General features: G+C 39.4%; 1 protein-coding gene across 1 annotated transcript in view; it reads left to right on the forward strand.

Moving 5' to 3' along the window:
- The window catches only part of CEP97 (centrosomal protein 97), a 43897-nt gene that overhangs the window by 10138 nt on the left and 10674 nt on the right, over nucleotides 1–23085 (forward strand). The window contains exons 2-9 of the mRNA XM_036114262.2: nucleotides 5038–5213; nucleotides 7426–7568; nucleotides 8177–8335; nucleotides 9312–9413; nucleotides 11230–11343; nucleotides 11903–12069; nucleotides 20236–20400; nucleotides 21205–21338. Of these exons, the coding sequence (XP_035970155.1) occupies nucleotides 5171–5213; nucleotides 7426–7568; nucleotides 8177–8335; nucleotides 9312–9413; nucleotides 11230–11343; nucleotides 11903–12069; nucleotides 20236–20400; nucleotides 21205–21338 (1027 nt within the window). The 5' untranslated portion in view covers nucleotides 5038–5170. The remainder of the gene's footprint in view (nucleotides 1–5037; nucleotides 5214–7425; nucleotides 7569–8176; nucleotides 8336–9311; nucleotides 9414–11229; nucleotides 11344–11902; nucleotides 12070–20235; nucleotides 20401–21204; nucleotides 21339–23085) is intronic.

Here is a 23085-nt window from a genome sequence, read left to right on the forward strand (position 1 = left end):
TATTCTTTAGGCACAGATAATGGTTATTGCATAATAAACATAATGCTTTGCAGTGATTTTGATAAAATAATCCACATCTAACTGTATCTTAAAGATGGAATATTTTAAGTCTAGTTTTTTCTTTTTTTTGTTTTGCTTGATAGGTATATGTTGGTAATAAAAAATAATAAAATGTCACAGTATGGTGATATGCATGGCACTTGAAATGGTGTCAAGTAAAAATGTGTTTTGGTGATTTGTAGTATGTAGCAGCAATCTGAAGTGGTAAAAATGACACATATGGTCTCAATTATGAATACTCTATTGTTCTGTAAATGCAGCCATAGACAATAGGTAAATAAGTATGGCTGTATTTGAAAAATATTTATGGACACTGAAATTTGAATCACATATAATTTTATGTGTCATAAAATGTTACTATTCTTTTGTTTTTTTTCCAGCCACATAAAATGTAAAAGCTGTAATTAGCTGTAGACTGTACAAAAGCAGGAGGTTGGGGTGCCTGGGTGGCTCAGATGGTTAAGCGGTTGCCTTCAGCTCAGGTCATGATCCCAGGGTCCTGGGATTGAGCCCCACATCGGGCTCCTGGCTCAGCAAGGAGCCTGCTTCTCCCTCTCCCTCTGCCTCTCTCCCTGCTCATGCTCTCTCTCTCTATGTATCTCTGTGCTTCAGATGAATAAATAAAATCTTTAAAAGAAAAAAAAAAGCAGGAGGTAGAGTGGATTCAGCTTATAGGGCATAGTTTGCCAACCCCTTGTAGAGAATATCTACATAAAGTAGACTTTTGAGTTTATTATTTTATTTGAAGGGATGAAAAGGAATTTGTGATTTTCTTCATAACATTTTCTTTTTTCTAGCTCTTTTTTTTTTTAAATTTTGAGTAGGCTCCATGCCCAACTGGGGCTTGAACTCACAACTCCGACATTAAGAGTCACATGCTCTACTGACTGAGCCAACCAGGCACCTGTTGGGAATTTGTGTTTCAGTTTAAAGAGATTGTTATTCATATTCCTTCTGTATTATAGACTTTGTGTTGTGGTTAAATATGAAAATCTTAGTGATTTCAAAATTTTAAAAGTACAATTTTATAAAAGAAAAAGCTAACATATTTGCATTCCTCAGCTGATCAATATACTTTATATATTTCTGGTTGATATTATCCTTTCAACTGGAAAGGAAGAAAAGGTAAAAAATTTTTAAAGGGTATGAGATGGCCAAAAATAAATCACAGGGAAATTTTTTTTTTTTAAGATTTTATTTATTTGACAGAGAGAGACACAGCGAGAGAGGGAACACAAGCAGGGGGAGTGGGAGAAGGAGAAGCAGGCTTCCATGGAACAGGAGCCCGATGCGGGGCTTGATCCCAGCACCCTGGGATCATGACCCGAGCCAAAGGCAGACGCTTAGCAACTGAGCCACCCAGGTGCCCCAAGATGAGATTTCCTGCTTATATTCTTGCTAGGACCTGAACCCCTGCCCTACACAGGGCTTAAAATAATGTATGTCCTCCTTGTAACTGTCAAGGAGTTAATGATTTCTTTGGCGTCTTCCAGCACAATAGATAACATCTAAGGAGTGACTAGGCGAGGTCATCATGAATGTTTTCCAAGACCACTGACTCCAGGCACCTTGACACCAAGACCCCTGGCTCCAGGGCATAAGTGGCTTTTGGAGGACACCTGAGTACTTGCCCTTGTTTTGACCAGTTCCTAGATGCTGACAGGACATGTACCCCTGACCACTGTCCTCAGTAAAAACCCAGACTCCAAGCAAAGAGGAGACTCATTCTCCTTTTCCTTTCTGAGTCTCCCAGATGCTCCATCTGTATCTGCTCTCTCTGTATCTTCAATAAACTCTGCTCTCACTTCCTCTCAGCTCATGCTTGATTTCTTTCCTACACCAAGCCAAGGATCCTGTTGGCTGGTCCTGTGGGACCCTCTCTGGGTCCTCAGACCCAGCCAGTCTGCATCATTAAGAGCTTTGCCGTTTTAAAACTTTAAAACTTCAAAGTTATTATTACATTTACTTTTTTAAAATATAAGCTCTCATCCTAATTAGAAAACCTCCCTTGTTTTATCAAGATATATTGCACTATCCACAAACATTGTTCTAGTTTCCCGTCTCTTTGTGTTATCTAAACTTGTATATAATGCTCTCCTGAGCATTAAGGTTAAAGGTTACCATCCACTATTACAACAGTCTCCTTCCTGCCACTGTTCTACTATTCAATTCATCCTTGTTATATGAGCAGTTTAACCTTCTAAAACACAAGTTTCATTTTGTCAATCCCTCACTCAAAACCAGCAAATGCAAATTAGTGGAATGAATGGTGAGAGGTAGGGTGAGGCCAGATAGATTATGCTGGCCCTCGAAAGTTGAATTACAAGAGTAAAGGATTTGAGGAAGGGATTAACATGATAAAAGGTGTTTTACTTAGATTTTGCCTGTAGCAGTGGGCAGACGCCTTAGAGATGCAGGTTATGAGTCAGGGCTATCAGCTGTTGCAGAGATCAGGTACACTGTGCTGATAGGAAGGAAAGTGTTATGGATCCTAGGCCTGACCAAAACAAAACAAAACAAAACAAAAAACAAAAAATGCTATTTTGTTGAGAGGTTCATAGTGTTGGTTAGTAGAATGCTTTGATTTGAGCTTTCAAGGTTTAACATATATACAAGATGAGACAATTTAGTTACAGTGTAGCAATTTGATTTTAGATGTACAAGCTGTATCTGAAGCACAAGAGTTTCTGAGGTGTGATTTTAAAGGTTGCTGGTTCACTTAGGATTTGGGACTGTGCCCAGGAACATCTGGCCACTCTTTTATGGATCCAGGATTATACTTAGTTGACTCCATAAAAGGAATACTTTCCTCTGGATTCTAGGTCAGATGAACCAGACAGAATTCTGGTTCTGCTATTGCTATAAACTTGCAGGAACCTGTGCTCCTCTGGTGCCCTCTGAGCTTCCAGGATCCCTCTCCCAGGTCATTATCCTGCAAAATTGGAGAGAACTGTAAATGCTTTCTCCCTCCCTGAGCTAGAGACTCTCCTCAATCCTCACCAGATATTCCAGGGAACAAAGCAGGAGGCAGTATTCAAACTTGCTTTGTTCTTACACCTATATAGTAAGATTGTGCTTTCTAAATAAGGGACCTCGGGGTGCCTGGGTGGCTCAGTTGGTTAAGTGACTGCCTTCGGCTTGGGTCATGATTCCAGGGTCCTGGGATCGAGCACTGCATCGGGCTCCCTCCCTGGCGGGAAGCCTGCTTCTCCCTCTCCCATTCCCCCTGCTTGTGTTCCCTCTCTCGCTGCCTCTCTCTCTCTCTCTCTCGCTCTGTTAAATAAATGGATAAAATCTTTCAAATAAATAAATAAGGGGCCTCTTTGTTAGATGAGAAAGATTCCTAGTCTTAATTACCTCTTCAGAACTAGGAAATTTGTCTTCAGAATAAAACAGTGGGAAATAGAGTGAAAAAAAGAGTTAAGTTGTGCAAGTTAGAGGAAGACAAATGCCATATGATTTCACTCATGTGGAATTTAAGAAACAAAACAGATGAACATAGGGGAAGGGAAAAAAGAGAGGCAAATCATAAGAGACTCTTAACTATAGAGAACAAACTGAGGCTTCATGGAGGGGAGGTTAGCAGGGGAATGGGTTAAATAGGTGATGGATATTAAGGTGGGCACTTGTGATGAACACTGGGTGTTTTATGTAAGTGATGAATCACTAAATTCTACACCTGAAACTCAGTTTTTTAAAAGATTTATTTATTTACTAGAGCGAGAGCAGGAGGGAGGAGCAGAGGGAAAGAGAGAGAATCTCCAGCAGATCCCCACTGAGCATGGAGCCCAATGCGGGCCTGGATCCCAGGATCCCACAATCCCAAGATCATGACCTGAACCAAAATCAAGAGTCCCTCAAACGACTGAGCCACCCAGGCGCCCCTACACCTGAAACTCATTTTACCATATATGTTAACTAATTGGAATTTAAATAAATACTTGAAATAAAAAAAAGAGTTAAGGGGGGGGGTGTAGTCACAGAGATCAGAGGAGAACCCATAAAGGAGGAAAAGTTCACAGGATCAAGGGCCTGGAAATCTAAAAGTGTGAGTTAATGGACTTTCCCAAACCACGAATTGTCAGAGATTTTGTATATTGCTGTTTCAGAAAGAGGGGAGTTCAGAGTAAAGATTGCAAGAGGGAATGGAGGCATGTGTAATAGAGATTGGAAGTTCCCTTTGTACATTCTGTCCTGCTATTAGGTTAATCTCTCACTTCCTGTGAGAGCAGCTTCATTACCAACTGACCCCATTTGCAGCCTATGCTAATGTCTTTTCATCTACTTCTGAACTGTCTAGAGTCTACCCAACTTTTAAGCCCTAGCTCAGTTTCACTTCCTCCTTCAAGTCTTCTTTGAAAATTATTGTTTCCATTTCTTTCTCCATTCGCTGAGATCTTGTGTTAATAGTTACAATCATATTAGTTAGCAGGTAATAGTTATAGCAAAAGTGTGAGCCTACTCCCCTCGAGTTAGGCAGTGTAATTTTTGAGTTTGGAGACTATACTGTAAAATTCTTTTGTATATTCCTTGCAAAAATTCTAGGTTCATACTTATTAGATATACCCTCAGGTCTAAAGTTCTGTTAAATATTCAAGAACCACTTAAAAATACTGTATAAAACCTTCTATCCGAGAATGCTTTAAATTTTCAAGTTGAAATGTATCCATTTTGACTATCTTAACAAGATTGCCCAAGTCATTCCTATAGCAGAGCAGAAAACTTTCAACTTCCTCATTATTGTCAAAAGGGGCAGCCACGTTAGAGACTTGTAGCAGTGAGCGCTGAAATTCGATCTGTATTAAATAGCGACCTTATAATCATCTCAATGGTAAAAGTGTCAAATTTCACAGACACCTAGAAAAGGGAGCGAAAAGATCATCTAACAATAGTTTGCTTATCTGTCAGATCAGGGAGTTCACCAGGGTTTCTAAACACACTGCGGCTCAAATTCTAACCCCCGTTTTACGTCATTAGACGCAGGCAGCCAATTGGGCCGTCCGGTTGCCGTGCATCCTGGGAGCTGTAGTTTCCGGCTCCCTCCTCCTGACTCCAAACTCCACCGAGCAGCTGGAGGACGGTTGCTTGGTATTATTAGCAAGCGAGAAGTATGGCGGTGGCGCGCGTCGACCCGGCTTTGCCTCCTGGAGAAGGTAAGGCGACCCCCCCTTGAATCCCAAAGTTTACTCCATGGAACTAAATTAAATAGTTACCTGGTGGAGAAAAGAAGTCTGGGTTTAGGGGTGCAGTTCTGTACCAGTTCTTTTGATGCGGGCTGTGGGCATCGCGGAGCCGCGCTGCCCTCTGGGAATTGTAGTTCCCGGGTGCTGTCTAGCTCTGCGGCTTTACGGAGAGGGCCGAGCTGGGGACTACATCCCCAGGGTCCTTCGCGCGGCCGGGCGCCTTGGCTCCCGCGCTTCTGAGGCTGCCTGGGTGGTGGGTTTCGGACTGCGGTGGCCTTTCTTGGATTTTTAGTTTGAATTCTGGATGCCCAAGTGAAAATTGCCGGATCTCCATCTTTCGCTTTACGTGTCTCCCTTATCCTCTCGGTTCCTATCACATTCAGGAAACCCTCTCTCAAACATACCTCCTAGACTGACGTTAAACCCTTTTTTGGAAGTGTTCGGTGGCCGTGGTAAAATTCAGGGTGACCGAGAGTCCACAGATATCCACCCCTTGTTCTGCAGACCAGGTTTTGGGATCGGGTTTGGTCGCTACCCAGCGGAGCGCGGGGTGTGGGTGCTTCTGTGGCCGGGAGTCGCCGGGCGTGAGCCGAGCTCCTTTGTTTTGGTTACAGCTCCGAGGCTCCGCAGCAGCCTTCTGGGTCGGGGGCCGGGCTGAGGGTTGAGGCCTCTCTCCACAGCTTAGACCAGGGGGGTCATTATCTGGGGGCCCTGACTTCTTGGTGGGGGTGAGGGGGATCGATGGTTCTAAGAGGTCTGTCGACCCCGTGGAACTGTGTGCAAAGACTACATTTTCCTTGGACAGTACACAGCTTTCACCAAATTCTCAGGGAATCCCCATGACCACCCCCAAATTCTGGCATCCATTAGACAATGAAAAGACGTTGAAACCTTTCAGGAGAGCAGTCTCGCATAATTATTTCCCACAGTAATCTTAATCTGGGTATACATTTGAAATTGGCAGTTTCTGTGGCCCCACCCCTTTTTGATATCGGCTTCTCTTAAACTCCACCTCCTCAGCCCACCAAGGGAACTTACTGACAATAATAGCAGTAAACATTTACAGAGCACTTTTTATATGAGCCAGACGTTGTTCTGAGTGCTTTTTTTTTCTTACATGATCTCATTTTCTCTGTAGAACAACATTATAAGGCAGATATTATCACCCTCATCTTGTAGAGTGGAAAAGTGAGCCCCAAAGAGATCTATTACTTGCCCAAGATACCACAGTGGTTATTGGGGGAGCCAGGATTTGAACGTCTGTGAAACTAGATTATTGAGTGCGGTATGCCAGGAGTGGGGCTAAGTATTGTTCATATGGTTTCTGTTTTCATCCTCACCTCAATTTAATTAATTAGGTATATTGTTCCCATTTTGTAGATAAATTCACTGAACTATACATTGATTTTAAAAATAGTTCGGGCACTTTAGGATATACTGGTAGTTAGGTTGTAAGCAGGTTGATCTCTATCAAAAGATTAGTTCCGTTTAAAAAAGGACAATCATTACTTAGCCACAAAATATGGAATAGTTCTTATTTATTTACTTATTTGTTTATTGAGAGAGCGCGCTTGTGCTGTCTATGGGAGGGGGTTGAGGGGAAGGTCAGAGAGAGAATCTTTTTTTTAAAAAATATTTTATTTATTTATTTGACAGAAAGAGAGAGCAAGAGAGGGAACACAAGCAGGGGGCGTGGGAGAGGGAGAAGCAGGCTTCCCGCTGAGCAGGGAGCCCGATGCCGGGCTCCATCCCAGGACTCTGGGATCATAACCTGAGCCGAAAGCAGACGCTTAAGGACTGAGCCACCCAGGTGCCCCAAGAGAGAGAATCTTAAGGGTGGAGCTGACTGGGGGTCCATCCCTGGACCCTGAAATTATGACCTGAGCCAAAATCAAGAGTTGATGCTTTAACCGACCCCCAGTAGTTCATATTTAAATGTGAAGAATTCCAAAGTATTATTGTGAGCAGAATATCACAAATTTCTAGGTGTAATACGATATTTCGGAGGGAAAGCGAACAATTTCAATCTGTGGTCATTTAGAACTTGATTGCCTTAATTTTTAAATCTTGATGTTTATTATGCTCTAGTGTTTTCTAACTCTAAATATAGAGATTTTATGAATATAATTCCATGCTCAGCTTTGTATTTTTGTTTTCTAACAATTTCTCTTCTATTTTCAAGGATCAGTGGTCAACTGGTCAGGACAGGGGCTACAGAAATTAAGTCCAAACTTACCCTGTGAAGCTGATATTCATACTTTGATTCTAGATAAAAATCAGATTATTAAATTGGAAAATCTTGAGAAATGCCGACAATTAATACAAGTAGGTATTGCCATCTGGGGGAAATAGTTATATATGTTTATTATTCTACAAAACAATAAAATAACCTAACAAAGAGTAACTCTGCAGGCCTAGAAAGCAGTAAATCTTATCTTAAATTTTTACATGACAATTTACCTTGAAGGTGAACACATGTGCTACATTTAAAATCGACTAGAAAAAGAAGCATTTGTTAAAAAAACAAAACATTTTGTGTTGGCAAAGCGTTGTGTTGTTAAGATAACCTTTTACATCATGATGAAGGTAAAGAGTTCATTCATTCATTCTGTTAGCAAATGTTTATTGGGCTCCTCTTATGTATCTGGCACTGCTCTCAAGTAGTTGCTCTGTTAAAAATGTTTTCTCTTGAACAGTTGGAGAGGGTCTGATTGCTCAGCTTTACGTATATTTTCCATTGCTTAGGAACAACTTAGAACAACAACAACAAATAGTTACACTATAGAGTATTTAGATAAAATATGTGAGAAGTTCACATTGGGTTTGTATATTTGGGAATGTTTGGCCATATAAACAAATCTTTTTAACCACCCTCATGTGAAAGTAATATGCATATTTTATTTCTAAGAGAATGATATGTTTTCTTTCCACAGTTGTCAGTGGCTAATAATCGGCTGGTGCGAATGATGGGTGTGGCCAAACTGACCCAACTCCGGGTGTTGAATTTGCCTCATAACAGCATTGGCTATGTGGAAGGGCTGAAAGATCTAGTACATTTGGAATGGCTGAATTTGGCAGGAAATAATCTCAAGGTAAATTGTTTCTTTTTTTTAGTAGTTGCGTTTTCTTTTTTTAATTTATAAAAGTATTCACTGTAAAAAAAAACTGAAGCAGTATAGAAATAAATAGAATAAAAAGTGAAAGTATCTATTCCCACTTCCCAGGGATAATTTTAGTTAACATAAACTGAAAAAAAAATTTATTTTGACACACATATGCAGTATAATATTCTTTTAAATGTGAACAAAGAATCTATATTATACTTAGAAAAGTTGTCAAAAAGTAGAATAAAATGTAGGGATACTGTAGCATGCTGAATTAAGCTGTAAGTACATGTTTAATGGTATAGTGGAGAATATACTGTCTTAAAAGTCAAGAGATCTGTATTCTAGTCCTGCTTCCATCACTTAGTAGCTCTATATTGTTGTGTAATAAATATCTCCATGTCTTATTTTTTGATATGTTAGATGAGTGGACTCAAATGATATTAATAGCTCACTTATTGATCAGTTAATTTATGCTAGGTACTATTGTATGCACCTTAACTGTATTAACTCATTCAGTGTCATGACAGCCTATGAAGTAGGAAAAAAATCATTATGTCTATTACATAAATGAGAAGCTGAAGTACAGAGAAATAAGGTAACTTGCTTAAGGTCACATAGCCAGGAGTTGCAGAGCCAGGATTTGAATCCATGCAGTTTGACTTCACTCTTAACTTGTAAACTCTATACTGTACCAACTGTCATGTGTTATCACTAAGGTTTTTTCAAGCTATAAATATCTGGGATGATATGATCCTCTCCTCTCGGGATAATGAAGGTAGAAGCTTGCTATATAACAATTTACCAAATTCTGTTATTACTACTTTCTCTTTCTCTTGATAAATTCTCCTCTGCTTCCAATAATAAGCAGAGGAGGCAGGAGACTCAGCTATGACGAACTAGGGAAGAATTTCATTTTTTGATTTTGTGTACATGAACTAGTGTGATGCTTTTCTTGTGATAGGTCATGGAACAAATCAGTAGCTGTGCAGCTCTACAGCACCTTGATTTATCAGACAATAACATACCCCAGATAGGTGATCTATCTAAATTGGTATCACTGAAGGTAAGTGTGTCATTTCTGACATTTTCTTGTCATTTCTGAAATTTTATACTAATTTTATACTAATATACCAAAAGAAAGTGATCTGATTGGCCTAAAATCAGCCTATTTTGTATGGAGAACAGATTGTGTACATTATGATAAAATTTCTGTTAGAGCTCCAGCAATTAAGTATGCAACTCTTTGTTTTTAGTTTCTATAATTGATTTATTTTAACTAGAACTGGTCATTGTGGTTAAGGTTAATTCTTATTTGTCATCCTATGAACATAATGAAATCCCCTTTATGCCTAATCAGCCAACACTAGCAGCTTTAGCTATATAATATGTAACATGTTGGTAAAGTTGAGAGTGATCATTCCTGAATTTGAGTTTGTTTTTTTGACACTTGGGATTGCTGTTTTTTGAGTAAAACGTATTACTAAATTTTCAAAAGTAACTTTAATTTAAAAAGTAAACCTGTAGCGTATAGCACTTTTTATGGAGGGGAATTTATCATGCAATCAGATAAGTAACAGTTGCAATTACAGCTTCAAAAACATGTAGGCTTTTTCCACATTTTTGCATCATTGGATATTATTAGTATCATATAACTCATTAAGCCTTAGAAGCAGTATTATTAGATCAACTTTCCCCACATCTTTAGCATAAATCATTTTTAGCAACAATGACTCTAAACAATCTGATGTGTCCAGATACTGAGAATTCAGATGAACTACGGATTTTTTTTTTTCTGGAATGATTATTTTATCAGAATCCTGGGTATTAAAAGCCTTCAGTTATTCTTCATTGTTGTTGACTTAATTTGAGTCAGCCTCATCTGCAAGTAGCATATTGTTCCTTCCTTAAGCTTTTAGTTTTCAAGAGAATACAGTTGTAAATTATAGGTTGTGGGTTACCTCTTTCTCTTTTGGAAAATTTGCTTTATATGTGATTTATCTTATTTTATTTATTTATTTGACAGAGAGAGAGAGAGCACAAGCAGGGGGAGCAGCAGGCAGAGGGAGAGGGAGAAGCAGGCTCCCCGCTGAGCAGGGAGCTTGATGCGGGGCTTGATCCCAGGACCCTGGAATCAAGACCTGAGCCAAAGGCAGATGCTTAACCAACTGAGCCACCCAGGCGCCCCTATATGTGATTGTTTTAATGAATGTTTTCTTTTACTTTCCTCACCCTATATTTTGCTTGCTTCCTTTTTTTTTTTTTTTTTTTTTTTTAGAGAGAGAGCATGTGAGGAGGGTGGTAGAGGGAGAGGGAGAGAGAGAGACTCTTAAGCAGACTCCACACCCAGCACAGAGCCCATCACAGGGCTTGATCTCATGACCTGAGCCGAAATCAAGAGTCAGACACTTAACCAATTGAGCTACCCAGGTGCCCCTTGATTTTTTTTTTTAAGATTTTATTTTTAAGGATCTCCACCCAACATGGGGCTAGAATTCATAACCCTGAGATCAAGAGTCACATGCTGTACTGACTGAGCCAGCCAAGCACCCCTATTTTGATGTTTTAAAAGGAAATGAACAATATGTTGGAAATTGCTCAAGTCTTAATAATTTAAATCTCAAAAAATGCTATTTATTACACTAAGCTATATGTTCTTGGACAAATCTTTAAACTTTCTTGAGCTTAGAATGTGGACATGAAAAGAGAGAGTTGGACCAGAAGACCACCTAGGACCCTTGTAGCATTAATAGTCTGCTTTGTAAGTGATGAAAAGTATAATAAAATAGATCCTTTTATTTTTATATGCACCATTTTGGTTATGTCAAAGTAGATAAATTGTAATCTTTTCATTTGTAATTCATCCTGTTTTTACTTTCAAGACCCTGCTTTTACATGGAAACATCATCACCTCTCTTAGAATGGCACCTGCTTATCTACCCAGAAGTCTTGCTATACTTTCCTTGGCAGAAAATGAAATTCGGGACTTAAATGAGGTAAAATTGGAGGGTATTCTGTGGGATCCAGGAAGCTGCAAAGTACCGAAGAGGCTCAGGAGAAAGTTGTGAGCTCACTTGTAAACTGTGAGCATCTTGGAAGATACTGCCAAAAAGATGAAACACTTGACTCAAGATAATCATTATTTTTCTTTCTACTTTTTCTTAATGTCAGTGGGTCATTAAGGCTTAATTTCATTTGTAATGCTGCCACTGTTATTCCATTTGGAACTGATTTGTGGTAGAGGTATATCTATGTTAAAGGGATCAATAAGGACACTGTACACCTTTCTCTGGCTGCTATTATGTTTTCAAAATAGGATTTTCTCTGTTAGGAAACAGTGCTGATACTTTGTAAGGTATTTGTGCAGCAAGGACAGATGGCCATATTGATGGAATTTTGGAAGTCAATGGATAATGTAAGAGTGTTACTTGTTGCTTTTCAGAACAAGAGGGAAATTGTTACATTCTCAAATTGACAAAGATGTGTACTCAAAGGAAGCCCTGTGCTTAATACTAAATAGTCCATTTCATTCAACAAAGATATCCTTTGTTCCAGATCTCTTTTTTGGCATCCTTAACTGAATTGGAACAGTTATCGATCATGAACAATCCTTGTGTGATGGCAACACCGTCCATTCCAGGGTTTGACTATCGGCCATACATTGTCAGCTGGTGCTTAAACCTCAGAGTCCTAGATGGATACGTGATTTCTCAGAAGGAAAGGTGAATATGACCTTTTTTTTAAGATTTTATTTATTTATTTGAGAGAGAGAATGAGAGAGAGAGAGCACATGAGAGGGGGGAGGGTCAGAGGGAGAAGCAGACTCCCCGCTGAGCAGGGAGCCCGATGCGGGACTCGATCCTGGGACTCCAGGATCATGATCTGAGCCGAAGGCAGTCACCCAACCAACTGAGCCACCCAGGCGCCCTGAATATGACCTTTTTAATGTCACATTTATCATGGAAGTTACTGAAAAGACCATTTCTAACTTACTACAGATTACTAAACTGAGTATTTCTTAAAATGTGCATTTAGGAATTAAGATCATTAATGCAATCATATAGCAAACTAACTATATGCTGGTCATTTAGGATTTTCTGTCCTTTCTAAGAAAGGATAAGAAATAAATATCAGTCTGAGAGGTTGGGGCTAGTGAGTTCAACTTAATGCCCAACGTACAACAATTTGATTACTGAAAGTTCTTTTGTTAATTGGTTGTTTGCAGGGCTTAGAGCATTTTCTATAGAAATCATATTATGGATGCTGTGTAGGGTCTCAGATCAATCCCACAAAAGCTTCTAATCCATCTTACATGTAAGGGCAGTATTAGTAATAGGACCTGGGGTGCCTCAATTGTTCAGTTGGTTAAGCATCTGACTCTTAGTTTTGGATCAGGTCATGATCTCACAGTGTGGGTTTAAGCCCCATGTTGGGCTCTGTGCTGAGCCTGGAGTCTGCTTGAGATTCTCTCTTTCTCTTTCTGCCCTTGCCCCTGCTTGCACACATGCATGTGCCTGCTCTCTCTCTCTCTCAAATAATAAGGAAAATATTTAGGGGTACCTGGGTGGCTCAGTCGGTTAAGCGTCCCATTCTTGGTTTTGGGTTAGGTCATGATCTCATGGGTTGTGGGATCAAGCCCCGTGTAGAGCACTGCACTCAGCGTGGAGTCTGCTTGAAAGATTCTCTCCCTCTGCCTCTCCCCCTGCTCACTATCTCTCTCTCTTTCAAATAAATAAATAAATCTTTAAAAAAAAATTAAAATCTTAAAATAGAACCTAATTACCCTTTATAACAATGATTCTGTGGAAAAATTCATGCAGAGTTTCAGTTTGGAACTGGTAGCAGACATACTGATTGTCCTTCTCTACTCATACGTGTGAAGCAGCAGAAGTGGAAACTTTCCTATCTCTAAGCATTGATGGTTTCTGCACTTGGAGCTGGGACCCCTGCATGACGGGATCTTCTGGGCACTGGCACATGATCATTGGAATCAGCACTTTAGGGGAGATAAGAAACTAGGATGTGAACAAGAGGGGGTGGAGTTGGAGGGGATAGTATGAATTGAGATGAGTTTATCCTCTTCACTTTGCCTCATTTCCCTTTCTCCTCTCAGTGTGTACATACATGCATTCATGGACTCAACAGGTACATTATTCCTCACCATTTTTGTCCACTTGTACTAGAGACTGATATATCTGCTTGAGGAGTATCCTGGTGGAAGGATGAGTGGTAGATTACAGACAGGGTTTTCCTTTGCCTTCTTCCTGCTCTTTCATCTAGTTGCTGAATAAGATGTGAGGCAGTGAGGAAGGGTAGCCAGGACCTATATAGTGGTGATGCTGGTGGAGGGTGAGTGACATACATCAGGTCTAGTTTGCCTACAAAACAAAAAATTGTGGCTTTTCCTTTCTCTTGCAGTATGTGTTGCTATGTACTCAGAAACTGATTTGTTTTCAACTATGGATAGTTCTAAAGCTTGAATATGGGTTTACCTTGATTATCTTCTCTGACTTTTCCTTTCCGTTCCTTTTATTTTAAGATTTTATTTATTTGACAGAGAGAGACACAGCGAGAGAAGGAACACAAGCAGGGGGAGTGGGAGAGGGAGAAGCAGGCTTCCTGCTAAGCAGGAGCTCGATGCGGGGCTCGATCCCAGGACCCTGGATCATGACCTGAGCCGAAGGCAGATGCTTAATGACTGAACCACCCAGGCGCCCCCGACTCTTCCTTTAAGAGAAAAAAAATACTTGTCAGATTTTTCTATATGAGTAGGACTGGCAATATTGTCATATATGGGAGGTAGCATGGTGAGATAGGCAGAGAGAAGGGTTTGGTGTAAAGAGAGACATGGGAAAAGGGACAAGAGAAGAATCCACATGTTTCCCTGCCACTCATTAGCTGTGTGGCCTGGGCAAGTTCCTTAGCTTCTCTGAGCTTTAGTTTTCTCATCTGTAAAATGTGGATGATACTACCTAGCTTTTAAGAATGAGAATTAAGGCTAATGCATATGGCATAATATTGGCCATATGGTAGGTGCTTAAAAAACGGTAATTGTCATTATTACTAAAAGATAGGGACTAGGAATTGAAGCATTTTGTAGAAACTAAAGCAAGTGTTAAAAAGCAGAAGATATTTGGGGTGCCTGGCTGGCTCAGTTGATAGAGCATGCAACTCTAGATCTCAGGGTCATGAGTTCAAGTGCCATGTTGGACACAGAGCTTACTTAAAAAAATAAAAAGCAGAAGATATCTGTTGAATAGATGAATAATAATGCGAAGGCTATGTTTCTGTACAGTGGAAATGGTTTTAATCCAAGTGACTTTAAGGTGAATTTGAATGTTTTTTAAACTTTCTCTAATTTCAGAGACTTCAGGAGGTAGGGAAGTGTGGGCTTTCACTTGGGGTGGTCTTTCTCTCTGTAGAGTCATCCTACACTAAATAAATATGGGGGGAAGGAAGAGGTGGGAGCATAGCACAACAGCAACAGTTTCTTTTCCCTCCCAACATTTAAAAAAACTTGCAAGGTAGCATATAATTCAGATGTAGTTAAAAAAATAATATTTAGAAATACCTACATGGTCACCACTGAGAATAAGAAAAGAACATAACGAGCATTCCAGAGACTTCCTTTACTTTGCTCCCATCAGAACTCCCCTCCCCACCATAAATAACCATTGTACTGCCTTTTTGATAATTCAGAAAGATTATTTTTTTCCTGGTTACTATGAGGTTTTCAACCAACTTCCACCAGAGTAGCTAAAATTAAAAGGACAGACAATACTAAGTGTTGATGAGTATGTGGAGCAATTAGAACTCTCATACACTGTTCTAGGAGTGTAAGTGGTGCAATCACTTTGAAAAACTGGCATATTTAATGAAGCTAACCATGCAAATACCCTATGACCCAGCAATTTGACTTCTGGTATATATCCTACAGAACTAGGTGCTTATGTCTACCAGAAGACATGTACAAGCATGTTCATAGTAGCCTTACTCATAACAGCTGCAAACATTTTGGAGCTATTTGGTACATTTGGGAAACAATCCAAATGTCAGTCCATAGAAGAATGAGTCAATAGTTACATGCAAACTAAGGAATCTAGATTGTTGTTGATGCCATAGTAGAGAAAAATGCTGCTGCAGTTGATGTCTGAGACAACTCTGTAGTCTACACAGTGCTTCTGTGTTTGAAAACAACTCTGGAAGTATTCTAAGGGAGAGCTCTTGTATTAAAATTCAATCCCTGAGCAGTGTTCAAAACATTTTCCTGGTCAACCTTGGGAATTGCCCTGAAGGACAGGAAGGAATTTCCAGTTTTTGTTTCTACCCAGCCTGTTATTTGCAGGGAACATCCAGATTAAACATTTTCTTCATTATGACTGAGCCAGCCAGGCACCATGGAAAGTATCCTGGGTGCTTTGATGACTTTAGGTAGCCAGATCTTGAGTGTGTGTGTCACTGGAAAGAGTAATTTGAGCTGTCACCCATCCCTGTGGTGCTGTGGCTGAGTGGTTTCTCAGAGGCACACCTATGGAAAGACCAGCACCTTTGTGCAGCACCTCAGTATTTGGAGTTCTTTCTGAATTTGTTTCCATTTCTGTTTGACTATTTATAGGACCTAGTCCCAAGCTACACTTCTGTTGTTTAGTTGGAGATTAGAATTTAGGGAGCAGAATTTTGGAGATGTTTCTTTTTTGAAAGGATTTTTAAAATACATACAGAAGTAGAGAGAGTACCATAATGAACCCCTAAATACCCACCATGCCACTTCAACAGTTACCAACTTTGCCAGTCGTTTCACGTATCCCCACATTTTTGTTGGAGTATTATTTATTTATTTAAGATTTTATTTATTTGAGAGCACAAGAGAGAGCATGAGCGGAGGAGAGGGGCAGAGGGAGAGGGAGAAGGAGGCTCCCTGCTGAGCAAGGAGCCTGACATGGGGCTCAATCCCAGGACACTGAGATCATGACCTGAGCCACCCAGGTGCCCCTGTTGGAGTATTTTAAAAGCAGATACCAGATATCATTTCATCTAATACTCCCTTTTTTTTTTAACGAGAAAGAGCAGATTATTTTATTCTATTTTTTAAACTCAAACTTTTTTTTATTTTTCTATTTTTATTTATTTAAAGATTTTATTTATTTGACGGAGAGAGAGAGAGAGAGAGAGGGAACAAGCAGGGGGAGCAGCAGGAAGAGGGAGAGGGAGAAGCAGGCTCTCTGCCAAGCAGGGAGCCCAATGCGGGGCTTGATCCCGGGACCCTGGGATCATGACCTGAGCTGAAGGCAGATGCTTAACTGACTGAGCCACCCAGACACCCCTAAAACTCAAACTTTTTTTTAAAGATTTTATTTATTTATTTTAGTGAGAGATAGAGAGTGTGGGCAGGGGGAGGGGCAGAAGGAGAGGAAGAGAGTCTCAAGTCGACTCCACGCTAAGCATGGAGCCCAATGCAGGACTTGATCTAATGACCCTGAGAGAGCATGACTTGAGCCAAAATCAAGAGTTGGATGCTTAACTGATTGAGCCACCCAAGTGCCCCAAGAGCAGATTGTTTTAAAATTTTCTCTCTTAATCGTTGTTACTTGTTATATTATGTAAATTGTTCCTTCAGTTTCAAGAGAAGAATCATATTCTAATGATTTGAAATTAATATGTTAGAGCTGAATGAATTTTAATTTTGTTTTTCTTTGAATTGTCAGTGATGTTTTAATGGGTAAGGAGATTTTTTTTACCTAGGAGAATATTTTATGGATTAATAAACTTGTGTAATGATATGTTTAATGATGAATGTGAAGCAGAAGCAGAGAAACATGTTACAGTAGTTGATGATAGGCAGTTTATGATTTTCCTCACACACTTAAAACTGTGGAATATTCAAGTCAGAGCTTAGTTTCTCTCCTCCTACTTTCACTTCTCTTTCCTTCCCAACTACAAACCATCTATAACTTGGAAATGTTGCTTGCTGGCTAATATTAAAGTTGGTGATTATCCTTTAGTATGGACCTCTTTTGGGAACAGCTTTTCAACACACCATTTGCTTGGCAGGAGAACTTATGGAAATTTAGAGCAGATTTCAAGAACATTCTGAATGGTTTTTTTTAATTTTTAGAGAGCGAGAAAGTGAGTGAGCACAGGTGGGGGGAGCTGCAGAGGGAGAAGGGAGAGAGAGAGAATCTTAAGCAGGCTCCATGCCCAGTGTGGAGCCCAACGCAGGGCTTGATCCCACGACCCTGAGATCATGACCTGAGCCGAAATCAAGAGTCAGATGCTTAACCGAACTGAGCCACCCAGGCACCCTGATCTTTATTTAACACAGACTCATTCATGGGAGAAATACTTAAATTATTTTTATTAGGTAGAATAAAATTTTTTTTTAAAGATTTTATTTATTTGTCAGAGAGAGAGAGTGCACAAACAGGGGGAGCGGCAGGCAGTGAGAGAGGGAGAAGCAGGCTCCCTGCTGAGCAGGGAGCCCGATGACGGGCTTGATCCCAGGACCCTGGGATCATGACCTGAGCTGAAGGCAGACACTTAACCGACTGAGTCACCCAGGCATCCCTAGAATAAAATTTTTATCTTTAGACTAAGATTGGGATTCTGAGACTTCAGTTAATCAGTTAGGCATACCTTGTATCTCATTATTAGAAAACAGTTTTTCCTTTCTTGTGATACTGGCAAATCACAGAAAATTAATCTTATTTTATTTTATTTGCACCGTGACTCTTTTGCATGATTTAATGAGTTATCAAAGGGCCACTTTTCTTTCAGTCTATAATAGAACTCGGGTGGCTTGACAATTTTGGACTGTAGTTTGTATGATGTGGATACCTTAATATCACGGTCCAAGTAAATGGTTGTGGATTGAAAGTGATTTTCGAACTATTTGCAAAATGATCCAACCTCAACTTCAAGTTGAGGGGTAGATTTAAGTAAGGTGAAATTGAGGCAATGGCATGTTAATTTAAAAAAATTGAAACATATATGTAAAAGTAAACAGTAGTGTAATGACCACCCATGAATTTATCATCCAACTGCAACAGTTTACAGCTCATGGCCAACCTAGTTGTCTGTGCCTTCATCCGCTCCCTATTCTATATTATTTTCAAGCACATCTCAAAGTACATGTAATTTCAACTGTGAATATTTCAGCATATATCTCTAAAAGATAAAGGCTCTTAATGAAATAACTACAATACTATTATCACATCTCAAAAAATTTTACAATTCCTTAGTAACATCAGGTATTAGTTCAGTGCTTACATTTCTAATAGCCCTCATAAATGCAGTTTTTAAATGTTTTTTTTGGGAACAGGATCCAAATAAGACCTTCCATTGTGTTTGGTTGATACATCTTTTAAATTTCTTTCTTGCTTTTTTAGTGACTTAAAACATTAATTTGTTATTATTGAATGCTCTATGGGCTGGCTATGCATATTGGGTGGTTCTCGTGAGCTTGTGGTGAGATCACACAGAGCTTGGCTAGATGTCCAAGATGATGCTTTTAAATCTCTTTTAATTTATAGGTTTCTTCTCTTTTATTTTCTTTGCTTTCTTTTCTCTCTTTTTGGTTGTTGTTGAAAAAAATCAGATTATGTGGGGGTGCCTGGGTGGCTCAGTCGGTAAGCGTCTGCCTTCGGCTCAGGTCATGATCACAAGATCCTGGGATTGAGCCCCACGTCAGGCTCCCTGCTCTGCGGGAAGCCTGCTTCTCCCTCTCTCATTCCCCCTGCTTGTGTTCCCTTTCTCGCTGTGTCTGTCTCTGTCAAATAAATAAATAAAATTTAAAAAAAAATCAGATTATGTGTCCTGTAGAGTTTCCCACTGTGCTTATTTTGCTGATTAAATTCCTGTGTCCTATCTTATATTTCCTGTAAATTGGTAGGAGGACGTGGAGGTTTCATCAGATTTAGGCTTTCTTTCTTATATTTCCTGTATATTGGTAAGAGGATGTAGAGGTTTCATCAGACTTAGGCTTTTTAGTGGAGAGGACTACTTTTTGGGTTCTGTCAAGCACACACACACACACACACACAAGGAGACACATAGTGTTTGGTTGTCCTTCATGTTATTAGTAGCTATTAATGATCAATGCCTAAAACCATTAATTCATTCACTAAGAGCTTCAAAATGGTGAGATTTTAATTCATTCATTTTATTAGCTGGAATACTTCTATAAAGTAACTATTTGGCCCCTCATGTTTAGTTTGTATAGGAAAGATAGAATTAATAATATTGAATTCTTGCCCTTTATTTACCAGTTTTTAAAAATAATGAGTTGGTGGTTCACTAGCATCCTCCAGCTGTGACCAATTAGCTTTTTTTTAAACTGTCATTATGAATTAATGGATTTAAATGTAACTGATGTATTTAGGTACTTTATTTTGATAGTGAATAGAGGAAATACTTATTGCTTCTTTGAAAATAATTTAAAGATATTTGGAACCATGAGCGCAACTCTGTGGAAGTACCCCTAAGCAAAAACAAAGGTTTAAAACATTAGAAGAGTAAAGGGAGTGAATCAGAAGGAAAGATTTTTTTTTTTAAAGATTTTATTTATTTATTTGACAGAGACACAGTGATAGAGGGAACACAAGCAGGGGGAGTGGGAGAGGGAGAAGCATGCTTCCCGCCTAGCAGGGGGCCCAATGCGGGGCTCGATCCCAGGACCCTGGGACCATGACCTGAGCCAAAGGCAGACGCTTAACGACTGAACCACCCAGGTGCCCCCAGAAGGAAAGATTAAAAAAGAAAAAACTTATAACTGAATTTTATTTATGAAAATCATCCAGTGATGCTGTAAATTAAGGAAGATCGTTGTTGCTTCAAAATGTATCTTGTCTATGCTGGTGTCATATCCTCTACTGTATGTTCCCTAATTCCAGTTTGAAAGCTGAATGGCTCTATAGTCAAGGCAAGGGGAGAGCATATCGGCCAGGCCAGCATATCCAGCTTGTGCAGTATCTGGCTACAGTCTGTCCTCTCACTTCCACCCTGGGTCTTCAGACTGCAGAGGATGCCAAACTAGAGAAGATTCTGAGCAAACAGAGGTAAGCCCCTTTATTTGTAGCAGCTGATAATTCACAAGTGGAAATACCTCTGGGTCTTTCCTGCATGGGTCGTAGGACTGGGGCAAGTGCTGTGACCCATGTTTCTGGGCACTTGGGCCCCTTGTTACTGCAGCAGTCCTGCAGGGGAACTAAACCATGCAGTACTGTCAAGCTTGCTCTACAGCAGCTGCATTGTTCATCATTTCCTGAGTGGGGAGAGCCGAGCAGTATGGGGGACCGGGATTTAAAAAAAAAAAAAATTTATACTTTTAATGTAGGTGTTTCATATGGGTTCTTTAATACTAACATTAAAGAATGAAGCTAGAAGGATGTACTAGTCACTTCTTTTATCAGAGAGCCTGCCTTTGAGTGAGTGTGCATGTGTGTGCCTATAAGGGTGTCTGTGGGATTGTGATTTAAAAATAAATTTCTTTTATTTAAAGATTTTATTTATTTATTTGACAGAGAGAGAGAGAGAGAGGGAACACAAACAGGGGGAGTGGGAGAAGCAGGCTCTCCGCTGAGCAGGGAGCCCGATCCGGGGCTCGATCCCAGGACCCGGGGATCATGACCTGAGCCGAAGGCAGACGCTTAACGACTGAGCCACCCAGGCGCCCCTTAAAAATAAGTTTCTTAACCTTTCAATCCAGTGCTTTCAAACTTGACTTTGTAATTTGGCAGTGATGAAAGAGCTCTACTTTGAAAACTTGTAAATTTCTACCTTTTTGACAGTATTATGTAAGAAGCAGAAAACTTTCTTTTTGTGATTTGTGTTAAATCCCATCAGATGTTATTGATTTTTAGGTTTCACCAGAGACAGTTGATGAACCAAAGCCAAAGTGAAGAGCTAGCTCCTCTTGCTCCTACTGAAACAAGAGCACCCCTTGTACCTGAGCATTCAAGCCCTGTTCAAGATGGCCAGATAGTCCAGGAAAGCGGTATGAAATTAATTGATCTCTGATCCGTTTTCTCCAAGTTGTTCCATCTGTTGGGTACCATAAAGGAGGAAAAAGTACATATTTTCATAATTTTTGGTTTGTTAAGTGAACATTTAGGTCTTATATTTTATGTATGTATATATACAGACATAAATGTAAAATTACTATATTTTAAAGTGTTAATTTTAATTTTTATTTATTTTTTTGGTGAGCAGCAAAGCAAGGTTTATTGAGTGATAGTGAAGTGATAGTATAAAGCTCCCGAGGAGGGAAGGCACCCAAGAGGGTTGCCCAGTGTTAATTTTTTTTTTTTTTTGATTCATTAAAATATTTATTGAGCAGCTAGGGAGATACAAAAGTGATTAAAACATCATAAAGAGGTGAGGCAAATGCACACATCATAGAAAGCCAAGTGTGAGGGGTCACTGAATCACAACAGTCAAAAGAAAAGTGGTTTAGGAGATCAAGAATGAGATTGCTTCCAGCCAGTGTTAATTTTTATTTATTATTTTTGTCACTGGTAATTTTTTTAAGTTTTTTATTTTAATTCTGGTATAGTTAATACACAATGTTATATTAGTTTCGGATATACAGTATAGTGATTAAACAATTCCATACATTAATCAGTGCTCATCTTGATAAGTGCCCTCCTTAATCTCATCACCTATTTCACCCATCCCTCCATCCACCTCTCCTCTGGTAACCATCAGTTTGTTCTCTATAGTTAAGAGTCTGTTTCTTGGTTTGTCTCTTTCTCTTTTTTCCTTTGCTCATCTGTTTTGTTTCTTAAATTCCACATATGAGTGGTATATGGTACTTGTCTTTCTCTGAATGACTTATTTCACTTAGCAGTATACTCTCTAGATCCATCCATGTTGCAAATGGCAAGATTTCGTTCCTTATAATGGCTGAATATTAATCCATCGTGTGTGTGTGTGTGTGTGTGTGTGTATAAATATCTCACATCTTCTTTATCCATTTATCTATTGATGGACACTTGGGCTGCTTCCATAATTTGGCGATTGTAAATAATGCTGCAGTGAACAGAGGGGTGCATGTATCCCTTTGAATTAGTGTTTTTGTATTTTTGGGATAAATACCCAGTGGTGCGATTACTGGATCATCTGGTAATTCTATTTTTAACTTTTTGAGGAACCTCCATCCTGTTTTCCACAATGGCTGCACCAGTTTGCGTTCCCACCAACAGTGCACAAAGGTTCCTTTTTCTCTACATCATTGCCATCAGTTGTTGTTTCTTGTGTTTTTGATTTTAGCCATTCTGACAGTTGTGAGGTGATAATCTCATTGTAGTTTTGATTTGCATTTCCCTGATGATGAGTGATGTTGAGTATCTTTTCATGTGTCTGTTGGCCGTTTGTATATCTTCTTTGGAGAAATGTCTGTTCATGTCTTCTAATTTTTGATTGGATTATTTATTTTTGGGGTGTTGAGTTATATCAATTCTTTAAATATTTTGGATGCTAACCCTTTATCGGATATGCCATTTGCAAATATCTTCTCCTATTCCGTAGGTTGCCTTTCCATTTTGTTGATTGTTTCCTTCACTGTGCTTTATTTCTAATTTTTAAAATATATTCAGAGTTGCTACCTTTTGTATTGACCTGATCTTTGATAACGCTAATGATTAATATAAGAATTTATTTTCTTAAAAGTCTTTGGTGTGATGTTTTAGGCATATTGGAGGAAATCACCAAAGCATTTTAGTGCATTTTACTATATTTCAGGG

The sequence above is a fragment of the Halichoerus grypus genome, chromosome 1, assembly GCF_964656455.1.
Source record: "Halichoerus grypus chromosome 1, mHalGry1.hap1.1, whole genome shotgun sequence".
NCBI lineage: Eukaryota > Metazoa > Chordata > Mammalia > Carnivora > Phocidae > Halichoerus > Halichoerus grypus.